This window comes from Stegodyphus dumicola, chromosome 2, assembly GCF_044657685.1.
Source record: "Stegodyphus dumicola isolate Sdum_Otavi_A_Nest chromosome 2, ASM4465768v1".
NCBI lineage: Eukaryota > Metazoa > Arthropoda > Arachnida > Araneae > Eresidae > Stegodyphus > Stegodyphus dumicola.
Window position 1 is genome coordinate 114,768,589 of NC_140769.1, and position 16,371 is coordinate 114,784,959.

A 16,371-nucleotide genomic window follows, 5' to 3' on the forward strand; every position below is an offset into this window, starting at 1 on the left:
AAATCTTGAAATTAATTTTTGATTCTTCAGATGCGCCCCCTAGCTATGCCCATGTTGCCGACCCCTTAGCAACTGCATATAGATTTCTTATGATGGCATTGCTGTTGAATAATATAACTGGAATTTGGTCTATTACTGGTCCTTTTTATAACGAAACTTAGAACTAAATCCAGCTATTAAGAAAAATTCAAATTCCATTAACTTTTAGGTTTCTTCTAGGAATGTTACATTTACTCAACAGATTACATACAAATCTGAATGAATATCTCCTTAGATTGGCTTACATTTTACATGAGACAATCACTTTAGAGGGTGATTGACACATGTCTCTCTTCCTGTCTCTCTTCTTCAAGTGCGTAATCATCAAACAATCATTTTAGAGAGGGATTCACATATGTCTCTCTTCTTCAAGTGCGCAATATTCAGTATTTAAAGACATTTAAAAATATTTTCCATGTTACAGTATATAAAGAAAAAGAGTCACCAAAATTAAAACATTTAAGTAAAAAAATCATATATCAATTTATTCACAAAACAGATTAAATACAGATGTGAATGAAAATCTCCTTAGATTGGCGTACATTTTCTATGAAACAATCACTTTAGAGAAAGATTGACATATGTCATTCTTCTTGAAGTGCGCAATATTCAGTAATTAAAGAAATTTAAAAATACTTTCCATGTTACAGTCTATAAAGAAAAAAGTCACAAAAACTAAACCATTAAAGTAAAAAATCATATAGTTCAGTTTATGAAATTAATAAAATTTATAAAAAACTAAATACAGGCTGCGGCAGGGAAACTTCCTTATTTGAAACACGCGCCATCTAGCGACATTTATTCCGAGAAGGGTGGGATGTCGCTCATTGAAAAGAGCGGTATCATTGAAAAGAGTGGTATCATTGAAAAGAGCGGTTTTATGTCATGTAAGTTTAGTACCGATCATGCAGTGGACGAGAGAGGAGCGTGCGTTTTCCGTGGAGTCGTACTATTCAACATACTGCATTATCATCCATATAAATTGGCAGTGGTGCAAAAACCTAATCCACGCGATTTCACGAAAAAATGTATGCAAAGCCGTTCTTGATAATATCCCTCAAGGTTGCCCTTGTGTTCTTTAGCGATGAGGCTCATTTTCATCTTTCCGGTTGCAGCATGCATTAAGCAAAACATGCGATAATGGAGTGGCACGAATCTCCGAGAATTTCATGAGCAGCCCCTCCATTCAAAACGCGTGACTGTTTGGTGTGCTTTGTCCAGAATAGGCATCATTGGACCATGAGGTTTTGGAGAACAATTTCATGGACGCCTTATCTCCTTACGAGGCGACTGTCAGTGGCCAGCGCGCTTGCCTGATTTAGCCCCGTGTAATTTCTTTTTGTAGGGCTATCTGAAATCTCTAATTTCCAAAGACCCTGATTCAACTGAAGAAAAATATTCAAGCTGCTATTGACAACAGTCCCGTTGACATGCTAGTAAAAGTGGAAAGAAACTTCAAAATTCGACTTTCTCAATGCAATGACCAGAACAGAGGCCACCTTAATGATATTATTTTTAAACCGTAATAAAAAAAAACTTTAAGTGTCTCTCCGTAACTTGGAAAAAATATAAACTGATATCGCTTCTACTATTTGTGTTATTCATTTTTAAAATAAGGTAGTTTCCCTGCCGCACCTTGTACTTCAAAGATTTTTGTGCATTTAAAAATTTTTTTATAACAAACAGCATTTAATATTTTAAACAAAACATATAGCTCAGGAAAAAGTTCAACAAAAGATAAAGTTTTACAAAAGGCAATATAAGGAAACCTTTTTAGTTTTTTTCATATATAATTAACTAATATAATGGATTGTCTAGCAGTATTATAAATAGCACCACAGAAGATATTCAAAGGTATCCAAAAAGCAGATGTAATCTGCAGGCACAACCGTTTAAAAGATGCCTTGATGAAAGGGATAGTTTTATTATCCAGTGTAAACAGACATAATTTTGTAAAAAGAAGATGAAAGCAACTTCAAGGAGAATTAAGCATATTTGCCGGAATCATAGTAGGATATCTTCATATAAAACTAATAGTGAAGTGACGCATAGCAATGCATAAATTCTTACTAACTATGGCGGAATTACTAGCTATAATGTGGAGGGAGCATTTTTTTTTAATTCCAAAAAGTTCTGCAGTTATCTAGTCTAGATTCTGTTCGCACAATTAACACCTTAGACAATATCAGTACCACAAAAAAGCAGCCTTGTTTCATTAACATTCTCTTGGCAGGAAAAATCACATTTGTATGAAGTTTGTAACTCATAGTAATCAACTTGATAATTAGTGAATTATCAGATGAAAGTTCCAAAACCGACGAATAGCGGAAAAATCTAGAGGGGCAGCGTATTCTCAAAGTTCCCGAAAACAATTCTCAAATCAACCGGCCAGTAACACAAATCGCTCTTATGGGGAAAAGAGCTATCAAGCCAACTCATCGAAGCACGAAGGTCAAGGCTCAAAAAGGAAATTAAAAAAAAAAAAAAAAAAAAACCGCCCGCGTAGCCCAAAGACTGAAGTTGAAAAGAAATCTTTAAACGATTAGAGGGGCCTGTAAAAGCGATGGTCCAGACCCCTGAAGCTTCGCAAAATCCCTCAAGAAGATACCTAAACACGGTCGTGGTAAAGAATTCACAGTTACCAGTCATCCAAGTCCTGGTTGGCGATGTACCGGTGGAAGCCCTCATTGATACAGGGGCAGAAGGCAATTTTATGAGTGATAAATTTTTCAATAAGAATTTTAATAGGTACGGTTATTTAAAAATAAAAACACAGAAATTATAGCCGCCCAAGGAGAAACCTGCCAATGTATCGGGAAATTATCATTAAGAATAAAGATAAAAGACGAGAGCCTTAAAGTATTAATTTTTGTGGTGAAAAATTTACAGAATCCAGTCATTTTAGGCATGGAATTCTTAACGGCCGCGAAAGCCAAGCTCAATTTTCAGGATAATTCGATCGTGCTGGAAATGGATCGGAGGGTGGTAGAGCCGGTGAAAGAACCTCAGGTAGACTTGAGCCATTTGAGTGTCCAGGAAAGCCAAGCCATCCAGCAAGTGGTGAGTACTTTTTCAAACTTATTTTCAGAACGGCCTGGTAACTGTCAAATTGTAACACATGATATACAACTAACAGAAAGAACACATTATTGAGGAACACATTAAAAAATGCTACAGAACCAGATAATAAGGCCCATAAATAGTGAGTACGCGAGTCCAGTCGTACTATGTAGGAAAAAGAACGATTTCCCTCATTCAGATAAAAGGGCTTGGAGGTTTGCTATCGATTACAGAAAACTCAATAGTATTACTAAATTCCCAGTTTACCCTTTGCCAGTGATTGAGGAAATTATTAGAAAGATTAAGTCTACGACATATATGACTACGTTGGACTTAACGTCTGGCTACTATCAAATAGCTATGAAACCAGAAGATATGCATACAACCGCGTTTATTACAAAATCGGCCACTTATGCATTTTTACGCATGCACTTTGGGCTGTGTGGGGCCCCGTCAACATTCCAGACAGCTATGGACATTGTTCTAAAGCCTGTCCTAAGAAAATCGATTTTAATTTATCTAGATGATATAATTATAACGAATAGTACGTTGGAGCAACATATTAAAGACTTGGAAGAGGTTTTTAAATTATTAAGAGAGGCCGGTCTTACAATTAACGCATCGAAATGCAAGTTCGCTACAAAAGAACTTAAATACCTGGGTTATAAAATTTCGCAAAAGGGTATAGAAACTCAGGATTCAAAAATAAAAGCCATCAAGAATTTTCTACCTCCCAATACCGCCAAGAAACTTTCTTCTTTCCTTGGGTTATGTTCTTATTATCGGTCGTTCATAAAAGATTTCGCTAATATTGTTGAACCGTAGTTAGTAATTAAAAGAAAAAAAAGTAAGTTTACGTGGACAGCAGAAGCAAATACAGCTTTTGAAAAGTTAAAAGAAGCACTCATCAATGCCCCTGTTTTGAAATTCCCGGAAGTTGACGAAAACTTGGAAATTGCAGCCGACGCGTTGGACTATGCCGTAGGTGCGGTTCTCATGCAGAATGGGCATCCTTTGGCATTTTTTTGTAAAACCTTAAATTCTACTCAAAGAAATTATACAGCTACGGAGAGAGAAACATTAGCCGTATTAATGGCTGTACAGAAATTTCGAGTTTATTTCGGCAAAGCGCCAGTAACAGTCTTTTCGGATCATGCGGCTGTTGGTAGACTTTACTCGGGGAAAACCCTAACGCCCAGGTTAATAAGATGGGCTTTAAAACTTCAATAATATAATCTAATAATTAAGTATAAACCAGGAAAAGAGAATAATGTCGCTGACGCACTATCCCGAATAAAACTGGACGATGAAGGGAATGAACTCAAATGCACTGTGTTGCCTTCTAAAATTTTAGATTTTAGAGAAACAATTATTGCTGAATTGAAAGCTGATCCTGAATTTGGAAGTATTTATGCTTATTTAAAAGACCCTGAAACCTTTGAACATACAGATGTCGCCGCAGTAAGAAGTAGAGCACAAAACTATGAAATAATAGATAATTTATTGTTTTATACGAAATCAACAAACGAAGACTTTGAGTATAGACCAGCCATCCCAGCCTCGCTTCGATTGAGCATTTTGAAAGAATTACACGACGCGCCAACATCGGGCCATTTAGGGGTCAGAAAGACTATAAGAAGGGTACGCGAGGCGGTATATTTCCGGCAATTACACAAAATAATAACTGCGTATGTCAGGTCCTGCAATCAATGTCAATTAATAAATGATATTAATTACAGCCCGGCAGGTTACTTAAATAGCATTCGCGCTACATTTCCGAATGAAATTTTAGGTACAGATCTTCTTGGTCCTTTTCTTCAGAGTGAGTTAAATAAAAATCGTTTTCTTTTAGTAATTGTAGATCATTTTTCAAAGTGGACAAAAATTGTTGCACTTAAACGCGCGTCAGCCAAAACAGTTGCAGATGCATTCTTCCACAGGTACATTTTAAAATACGGTGCACCGATAAAAGTCATTAGCGATAACGGTAAACAATTCGTTAGCCAAATTTTTGAAAACATTTGCTCTGGACTTGGCATACGCTATATCAAAATGGTTCTTTATAGACCACAGGCAAACATCGCAGAAAGAGTTAATAAAAATATTGTAAAAATAATTCGAAGGTATGTTAGCACACATCACAAGCGCTGGGATGGCTACATAAATGAGTTAGCTTATGCTTTAAGAACAGCAAATCATGATACTACTGGAAAAACTTCAGCAGAATTATTTTTAGGACTTAAGTTAATTACGCCACTAGATAAATTAATTCTTTGTGCAACAAAGGGAAGAAGAATTTAAACAAAAGGATATACAGAAACTTAACGATCAGGCGATTAAAAACTCGGATACGGCAAGAAATAGACAGAAACTTTATTATGATCAAAAACGCCGTGAAGCAGATTTTAGAGTAGGTGATAAAGTGTTAAAGCGGAAATTTTCTTTATCGAGTGCCCCAGACAATTTCACTGCAATATTAGCTCCGAAATTTGAAGGCCCCTATGTAATACAGGAAATCAAGGGAGTCGTATTGTACCTTAAGAACGAGAAAGGGGAAACCTGTAAAGCAAGTCCCGACCAGGTGAAAATATATTATAATCAAAATGATTTCGAAATCCTTTAAAGTTTCTTGCAGGACTCAAGTGCAAAAGAAGTGGAAATTCCAGAATTAACGCCGCCCGCTCCACCATCCAAGAAGCAGAGAACAGAAGAGGAACCTAGCCCTTCTAAAAGTCATTCTAAAGTCCCGAAAAGAAGGAAGGAGAATGGTCAGACTCCAGCAGTCAAAAATTGCAGGAAATCAACGCCTCCTCGTAAAGAATCTTTGGTAGACAACAACAGGAAAAGACCAGGTACAACATCCCACAGCAGAAAATCTGCGTCGAGGAAACCTTTTCCAGGGCCAGATAGTCAGAAACAAACAAGGCCGCCGTTCATGAGAAGAAAGAGACAACAAGAGGAACGAAAAGATTGGGAGCAGCAGAAAAAATTTAAGCAAGAATCCAGACCGGAGGCCACCAAGACCAGCCATTCAGGGGCCAAACGGAAGAGACAGGAACCCGAAGACTACCACCCCAAAAGGCCGCGTACAGAGGGAGAAAAAGGAAAGTGACCATGGAGGAAATTGGAAGAAATCAAAGGAAGAGGTTAACTTCCATGAATTCTGTAACTTGGGATCAATTCTGCCAGAAGAGGATGTCGGAGTTCCAAGCATCGAAAAGTCAAAGATAAATTAAAATCTTCTATACATTTTTCTTTTGTTCTGAAATGTTATGTGTAAATACGAAGTTCTATGTATTGACGGAAGTCAATTTCTCTCGATCAATTTGTCTGTCTTGAGACTTAGTTTTGTTTTACTGTATTTAGCTAAAGCAAAAGCATTATTTTCTTTAAGTTTAATATCTAAGAACAAGCAGTTCATGCTGGTCGAAAGACTAATTCTGTTATGTTAAAGCCAAAATTTGGCCGAAGGTAAAATAGCTTCGTATTGTTGTATTAATGGAAAATTTACTTTCAGTGCCGCCAGCTTGGCGAAGAAAGCGTGAAGTAAAATTTTATTTTCTCTTATTCATCTTATTGTAATTTGTAAAAATCATATGTATTAGAATTTTTTAAATATAGGTAAATACTTGAAAGTTATGTAAAAGTAGAATTTAGTCTAGAAGCATAAAATTTTAGATGCTAAAAGTAAATGCTCAAAAGAAACGAGTTAAAACCTAAATGTTAAACAGTAGATAAAATCATGTTTTAGAGCAAAAGCCTGCATGTGAAAAGATGAATGAGGGGAAAATTAGAATGTATGTGGTTTTTAGGGTTCTCCAACCACACTTGAACTTAAGAATGTTAAACGTAGCTCATCGAGTTTCAGTATGTTGGAATAGGGTGTGTCATAATTGGTCGATTGAAGTCTAACAAATCATTGTGGTTAGGAGAAGTGTTGAAATACAAAAAACATGAAGATTCCCGTTTGACACCACACGTGGTGGAAAACCAGGGTAAAGTTAAATTCATGTTTGAATATTTGAATGAATGTGAATTTAAGCAGTTAAATAAGGAAAAGAAAATGATCGAAAACTAAAATACTACCGAGTATTAAGAAAGTGTAAATCATAATGTATTTGGAATATACTGATACTTATTCCTTCCAGATGCTGGAAGGAAGAGAAAAAGATTGATTGATGAAGAACAACAGCAGAGAGGATCCTGTAAGAAGATATTGTATTCTAATCGTCTACAAAAACTATTGTAAAATTTTGTTAGGCAAAAGTTTGTTTTATGTAAACGGGGCTCTCGAGTCTTAGGTTAGAATGTGGAAACTTTTCAACAGGTCGTTTCTAGGACCTGCTTCCAAGTTCGCCAAATTCTGGCAGCGGCAAATGTAGGGTTTATATTTATTTTAACTAACATTTATTTTAAGTTATCTTTCCTGTCAAGCCTTTACTTTCCCTTAGAATTGCCAATGCTAGAGTATGTAAACTGTAGTACAGCACGCAGTATATTCAAATTTAGCGGAAGTAAGTTGAGTTTAAATAGAAGGAAAACGAGATTGTATGTGTGCTTCTTGAATCGCGAACGTGAAGGTTGCTAGGTAGATATTTTAGAACCGCCGGTGTCGGCCTGTGTGCCTATCTCGGCAGATTTTTCTGGATCTTTCAACTGCTTAATTAGTAAGCTCGCTGAATCTCAGCGGTATTGTAGAACGGGGTTAGGTTAGTTTAAGATTTCAGAGCCTCGTGGATAGTGATCTCGCTATTTATTTCTCATTATTTTTCAGTTTTACATTCTGTTTCAGTTGAACCGCCGGGTCGGCGTAGTTTGTGAGCGTCAAACGGACGTAGCTGTTATTTTAAAAGTTGAATAAAAAGGGCTTTAAACTCTTCTTACTTGTCTGTGTAAATTTACACTTAGTAGCAGTCACTACCACAGTTGCTGACACGTCGGGGCCACACGATATTACAACCTTTTTAATACATTTATACAAACCTCATGTGCATAAAAGTACATTATATCTTTTAACCTTAAAGTAAGATAAACTCGAAGACTATAACACAATATGATTATGATAAAACTCAGAGCGAAATACCAAAATGCATTTCATCCTTATTTTTTCATACAATTACTAATTCTTAGATTCAAGAATTTTTATTTTAAGAAAACAGGATACTGAAATGAAATTCAGCATACTATTTCTAACATATATAACAACAGACTCTGAGTATAACACAGATATCTGATTATCTTTTGCATTGCTTCACAGATTTAAGGTATGAGAGACTAATGCTCTAAATACCATTTCCAATACAAAAAAAAAAAAAAAAAAAAAATCCAATTCATTAAAATTATCATACTTATAATACAGTAGAAGATTGACTATCCAGAAAGCGGTGAAAATGCCAAATTCCAGATTAATGAAAATTTCTGATAGCTATGTATATAAAAAAAGGAATTTACACTAGAAAGGCCAGAACAATGGAGAAAATTTTTTCCTCTAAAATAAAAGCAATCATCTTATGTGTTACCACATTTTTATATCAAAAGACTACTTTTAATATTATAATATTTTTTTAATTTTATTTTTATAATATTTTTTAAAACATTTCAGTCATAAAAGTCAACATATTTGATTATTATGGAACTTCTCTGAACATGAAAATAGTTGGTGGAAATGTTACCAGTCATTCTGGTAGGCGTTTAAATGAGCAACTCGTTCGTTATTTAGAAAATAGAAAGATAAAATTATGGATACAGCACAAAAAAAAAAAAAAAAAAAAAAAAAAAAAAAAAAAAAAAAACTTGATCAATTAATCTTTTTCACGTTATATTGCCACTGTTTATTCGTTTTCAAAGTTGCTTATCATGGCTTTTTTTTGATTGCCAGATCTCGTAACTTTGAATGTAGTCCTCACCATACAGTATCACATATCTATGATTTTTTTTAATATGCGAGAAAAAATAGAAAATATATCTTTACAAAAATTGAAACCAGCTTATTGATAATTAGTCGAATTTACACCAAAGCAAGACGGAATTCTTAAAACTATTTGTGACACCATTATTGGTATTAAAAAACACTGTTTGGTGACAACTTATATGTGTTAATACTATTATGAGCTCTATAATGGCAATACAAATCTCACATTTACTAAATTTTGGGAAAATATTTTCCTACACTTAACTATTCCTGTTACTTGAGCTTTTCATTTAGTTGTATGCCAGATAATCGGGCTTTTACTGCATTTCCACAAAATCATACTTGAAATTTCAGAACACTTATCCCATTTATTTATAGCTTTAATAGCAAAAGACACTTCACTTTTTTGCCTTAAAATTTTATGGCAAAAACATATCAAAGACTAGTATTTCACTTCCAAATATATCCTTTGACCCAAGAGAAATTGGTAAAAAATAAGTGATTTTAAACAAATCAAACCCACAACAAAAATCTTTATAACACAATATTTACACACTAAAAATGCTGCATTGTCATATAAATTTAATAACTTACGTATTTTAATTGATAAAAAACTAATAATAATAATAATAATTAAAAAGAATGGTGGAGAGAAAGAGAAAATAGTAATTAAATAAAAGCATATATTTCATTACAATAATCTTTTCTTTCAAACCTTATTAAGAATTTATAGATTAATAAATTAAAAATTTAGTCAGTCTCTCGAGGAAGACTGACTGCATTTTTGGATACACTGAATATTTTTTTTTTTTTTTACAATATGAAAAACAACTTTATATATATGTAGCAATTTGAAGATCTTTTGTAATTATAGAAACACAATCTAAAGATGACGAGAAAAATACACTAATAAAAATCTTAAATTAACATTCAGCACCAATGGGCTTTTAAAAAGTTTATCTTAACTTAAAATAACATAATATGCCACACACAACTACTAGGAGTTTAAAAACTGTTTCATAACCTAACTTCACATAATTAAAAAGTTGATAAAATCATCAAGATTTTTAGTGTTTTCTTCTGAACAATAAAAAATTATCTTGTATTCGAAGATATATATATTACCCATCAGATCACACTATTGAGCATCTGACATTTTTGCATTTCATAAAAATCTCATAATATATATTTTATCATAAATATTTCATATACATTTACATTTTACAGAATATCACACATAATTACAGTTTATATTTGAAGGTTTCTGCAAAATATTTTCACCATGGTATTGTAAAACAATATTGTTAATTACCTTCAAGAAATTATTCATCACAAGAGAACAAAACAAAACAAAAACAAAAAAAAAAACTCTTTTCAATACTAAGCTAAATCTAAAGTAAGTATAAGCTAATTAAATAGATGCCTAATCCGCTGTTTGCATAAATTACATACTATCTGAGATCAAATGAAATTATCTTCCCTACATTAATTATTAGTTATTTATAATTTAATAAAGGATATTTCATAATAGCTTCATATTATTTTTTACCTTTCATTGCTGAAATTCTAACTTATTATCAATTAGTCATTCAAATCTTAAGAATGTAAATGCATCAGAAATAACATTTGCATTTACTAAGAATCCAATCTTATGCTCCAGTGACCAATTATTTTTAATATTGAAGTTTCATTGAATTAGTTATATTTATGTCATAATTTACTAACTGACTCTTTCCATATCAGTAGCTTCATGTTGGAGGAAATAAAAATGTACACAAGCTCTGCAAGGCATAATTTTCCAAGACGCATTTTATCTTCTTCAGTTATAACGCTTAAATTTATACGCTTATATAATTTTAACGCTTAAAGTAGAATAAGTATTTAACAGTATTATTTATAGCATGAAATAATTAATTAAGAATTTTATGGATAAATAACACAACTTTTAAAATTTTTTTTGCTCCTAAAAATATGATAGAAATACTTCAAAATTTTAAAATCAAGAACTTAATTTAACAGAAAATGAGTCATGCATATATAGCATATGAAATAAATCAAAATACTACCAATATTTTTGTCAAATACACTCACAAATTAAAAAAAATTACAATTAATATAAGGTAAACTTACCATACAAACACATACCTTAACTTTTCCCAAGACATGCATCATTCGCTAAGAATCAAAACAATGATGTTTGAAAAATACACATAAATAAAAGGCATTGCAATTATTAATTTACATATTTACGTTATACGTAATCCGGTTTATAATCATAAAAATGTGTAACCCTGTTTAAGTAGTTTAAAAAAATTGTTTTAACTAATACCTTGGAAAATATTTCCAGTGAGCATCACTAGGTTTTAATTTAAACAAGTTTTTTAAAAAAAATATTATAAAAAATCTGAAACTGCATATTTTTTAATCACATTAATTTGACGCAGTATTTGCTTATTTGACTACTTATTGCCTCTAGAAAAATCTTAGTTTTTGTTCTAGAGGCAAATAGGACATCTGTCTTCCCAATGCAGTCAAGGACAAATCAGTTTCATTCACAGCTTCTGAATGCATAAGTTGCTAATTTAATGATTCTTCTGATGGTGACTGAACAAAGTCGAATTGCACTAGAATTTTCACTCCCATTTGTATTAACTTTAATAATGCCTGACCCAAATTAACACTTAAAATCTCAGGAACATTTCCTTTAACCATATTATCGTAATTTTTCTTACTGTACAATCAGAAACATTTTCCAACCTCTGTTCTTCCTGTACATCCTCTACGCTACTCAACTGAACTTCGACTGACAAAGCCAACGCACAGCATGCTCATATTCCTTACACAATCATAATCATACCGGAATTCCTTTACCATTGTTACAGAAGTTTGTGCCCTATTTGTTGAGAAAACTATTTCCCTCATACCAACAGGAATACGCTCAAATATCTTTTGCTGTTCCTGAACATCTAATTTACCATGCTGTAAAATATTTATGTTGTTGTAATAATTTTCATCTTTTACTTTTTTGTTCAAAGCTTCTACAGCTTTCTCAGTTTAAGAAGGTACCAAAATACCAAATTTGGTATTTAAAAATACCAAAATATCTCCAGGTTCGTTTTCTGTACTTAGAACATCATGAACAGTATCAACAGTTTTTTTTTTCGATATAGCAGCAATTTTTCGTGGCTGAGTGCATATTATAACTCCATTTCCATAACTTCAGGATTTGCTTTCTCCATACATATTGGGTTAACTGAGTACTTTTCCTTCTTTATTTTCTTGAGAATAGTGTTTTTCTTTGCATAAATTGGTAAAGCAGAAGAAATACAATCTCGAGAATATTCTCTTAAAATATCATCCAATCAATGAATCTCAGAAGAAATATCAGCTTTACTTTATTTATTTATTATTTCTGATGTGAAATTCAGAAAAATAACCGTTTGTTCATTCATCTCATTTAGCTTTTTGACAGCACTTCTTTAGTTCCTGGTACCTGAGGAATGGGTGATTTTTTCAATTTAAACACTTTTTCTTGATGCTTGTTCAAAAAATAATCTTTTTTCTTCTTAAGCATGCAAATGCAATCAATTGTTTTCTTTTTGCTCAAATTCTGCATATTATCTAATGCATTTACACAAACAGTATTAAATCCTAATTCATCATGTTTCATCAACTTAAGAAATTTAGGAGCCATCGGATCTTTCATTTGTTTCTTTAGCAGTATCATCTTAGCTTTTTGAGCTTTGCTTAAGCTTTTGAAATTAACCAAGAAACAACCCTCTTCACTGTTGCCATCCCAATTCCATGCCAAATCGTTATTATTGTTCAGTTTTCCCAACTCATTTTCCAATATTAAACATCGCCAAATCTTTTACTCATAGACTTATAATGTACCTCCTCTTTGCCACTATTATCATGAAGTGAAGAGTTGACCTTCACTGAAATCTTTTTGTTTTGATATCAGGTTGTTTAATTTTATTATCATTCTTATGAACTGCACCTAATTTATTACCCTCTAAAATACCTTCAGAACACGTAATTTGAAGTTTACAGTCATCTAAAGTACAAGACGAAAGATGTGACATTGCTGTTTTTCTAGCACACAAATCAGGATAACAAATAATTGCTAATGATTCCTTTAACATTTTTATTCTGCCCTTTATACCTGTAATTTTTTCTGTTAAATAATTTTTATATGCTTCTTGTTCATCTGCTTGGGCAGATTTGAGACATTAATGAAAAACTGAGCATCTTCTTTTCTTGATCGTTCAGCTACGTCTTTAATAAAATCTTCAAAAAAGACAACTCTGTCTGCTGCAGATATTAAAGAAGGTTTTGCGTTTTTCTTGCAAATTAAATTAACATAAATATGGTGCTTGTAACGCATATCACTTAAATAAGAAGCGAAATCTGAATCACCTGAAATTAACACAACTGCTGCGTCACTTCTTCGATGTGTATTTTGAAAGTCCATAAGAATTATCATAAGTTTCTGATCAGCAGCATTTTTACAGCGGGAACTCTTATGAATAATAGTCACAGAAGCTTCGTCCAAGTCTTTTACAAGAGAATCACTTAAATTTGACACATCACAGGCAATAATAAATTGAGTTTCAGTTCGTCCTTCATAAAATTTATTTCTCACTTGATTAACAAAATCAACTGCTGACTTTGTAGATGGCAAGGAACAGTTTTCAATATCCCAACAAACAATGACAAACTTTTCAGTTTGGGATGCGTTTAATGGCATAAAATCAGACTTGCATGACCCCATTTCACTGTCTTTCACATTTGACACAATAGAAAATTCTCTCTTTCCAGATGATGTTTCACCTGTTTTAATGCCTGAAACATTACTTCCATCAGATGACTTATGAGAAATGGAAGCATTATTATTGTCATTATCTGATGCTTTAGATTTTACTGATGTCCAGTCCAGAGAACTATTTTCCAAAATACGCTGAAATGAAAGTAAAGGAGTGTCCCTACTGGTTTTAAATTCTAAAACCGGCCTTTTCAAAGCAAACTGTTTGCTTGAAGTCACAGTGTTTGGAATATTGGTAAATTTATTTAGCTTAGTTGACGTTCTGAGATGATTAATATGCTTCTCAGCTTGTGAAAATGACAAATTCTGACTACTGGAATGGCTAGATTTAGTATTTCCTTTGGTGTATGGCAAAGCATTCCTTACATTCGACATATTTATAGATGAGGACATATTTCTAACAAATGATTGCTTGAAATTTTGATGTGAAGAAATATTTTGAGACATTGGATGAGAATTTTTCTGAGAATTTGTGGCTTTGGATGAATTATACTCATAATTACCATGAAATACACGAACTTGGGCTGGCGTTGAGTCATGTGTGCCATGGGAGTTTGAATAATTACCTGAATGAGATGGATGTGTCGTCTTCTGTTTCTCATTTACATTACTTTTTAAAAGGGAAATACTTTTAGTTAAACTTAGAGGTTTCTGGTGATAAGCACCATGAAAATAAGCAGATGGAAAGTGCTGGCTATTTTGATTCGAGCTTTGGAAACCTGTAGAAAAAGAGAGCAAAGAATGATCACGATTTTGATCTAATTTCACACCTGTTTTATGTAATAAATCTGGAGAACATCGGTAATGCATTTCTTTGTTATACATTTCTTTCCGATTTGCAGGATTACTTAGCATTTTCCCAACATTTTTACCATGATGTGATAGATTACTTTCAGGTTTCCCAGGGTATGTAAAATTTTCACATCTAAATTCTCCTGAAACTGTTGGTTGTGGCTGTTTTTTCTTCTGAGGCTGGTTGCTTTTACCCTGAACATCTCCTGATCGCAGATGCGTTTTCTTTTGAAGCTGATTTTTCTTACTTTGAGTACTGCCATTTGGTTTTGTTGGGTTTGCATAATATTTCTTACCAGAGCCTCCAAAATTCATATCTTGAATGAAAAATAAAAATTTTAAACGTTTAGAATGTAATTCAAATACCATGTAGATCTAAAATTATAAACATGTATTGCAACATATATAAATTAAAAATGACAATTTATTAGCAGTGCACTTACATGTTTTTAATGCAGAATTTTTTAAAATATACATGTTTAAAATATTACAGTTAATGTGATACACACACACAAACACACACAAAATCAGTTTAGAAAACATTACTGAACACAAAATTTTACGAAATTTATAATTCTGTAAAAATATCTGTAGCAAATATCTGCAATGCATATCAAGGTCAATAAATATTTGTGCAATACATTTATACAATGTCTATGCTGAAACATTTTAACAATGTACTCTAAAGATTAACATGAAACTGATAGGAATAGTAAAATATCAATAATAAGTTAGAAAGTAAGGTAAAAATTCCATTACATCTGCTTACTGCCAAAAGGAAAAGATGACAAAATTTCTTTATCAAATTCTTTAATTTGAATCCGTATGAAGCATACGGGATTTTTAAGGAAATTCTCAAATCAGGATATGATACAAGAAAAAATTATCCATAGCCATGCACAGAACTTTCTTATACCTTGGATAAAGAATTTTTGGTACTTATGTATTAGAGCAATCACCTTCTTGTAGTTTGGAAGTTTTCAGAGAAGAAAATGAAAGATGATTTATAATTCAAAGTATTTCTTATTACATATGCATTCTAAATTTTGATAGGCTATTTATCGATCAATAAACCTACTTATACGCAGATTTTCGTTTCTCTTGTTCTGGAAGAAATTTTATGCCTATAAATTTAATAACAGATCCAAAGTAACTGTTCCTTTTAGGTTTCATCGAATGGACTTGATAGCATGAAAACATATATGTCCCTCGCTCACTTTCAAGCTTTCTTTTCTGCTTCTGTCCACATAAGTTTTACTTAAGATGAATTCCGGTTTGCCGAGTTTAAAATGGCTTTTTACTTGGCTTCATCTACAATACTCTTGTGTACTTTATTTTCACAACTTGTCTTGTTCATACTCTAAGACTTTAAGATTGAGAAACATCTGAATATTCTCCCCTCAGCTCACTACTAACACAGAAGGACAGGGTGACAATTAGAATGACGCTCATCGGGAAGAGCTTGAAATTCTTTACATGAATCTATTCATGGAATTCAAACTATTCATTCTTTTTATTCAAGAATTCATTAACGGCCTGCTGCTTCAAAGAAGGAAATTCTGCCCTAAGTGCTCCTGAACACTTAAAAGAAGACTGCCAACAACCAATTCCTGATTCTGCTCAGAGAAATCATGATTTTGGAACCTACGATTACACAGTCTTCCTGTGTCGGTAATAAGCGATTGCTGAGCCCCAGCCCGGCGCATGACTCACCTGCCTCCATCAGTTTCAGTTTTGTGGATAA

At 32.9% G+C, this 16,371-nt stretch overlaps 1 protein-coding gene across 1 annotated transcript in view; it reads right to left on the bottom strand.

The window, feature by feature from the left end:
- Positions 1–497: 497 nt before the first annotated feature.
- The window catches only part of LOC146998550 (uncharacterized), a 38,391-nt gene continuing 22,517 nt past the window's right edge, over positions 498–16,371 (bottom strand). The window contains exon 2 of the mRNA XM_085811042.1: positions 498–14,944. Coding sequence (XP_085667168.1) covers positions 13,191–14,942 — 1,752 coding nt within the window. The 5' untranslated portion in view covers positions 14,943–14,944 and the 3' untranslated portion in view covers positions 498–13,190. The remainder of the gene's footprint in view (positions 14,945–16,371) is intronic.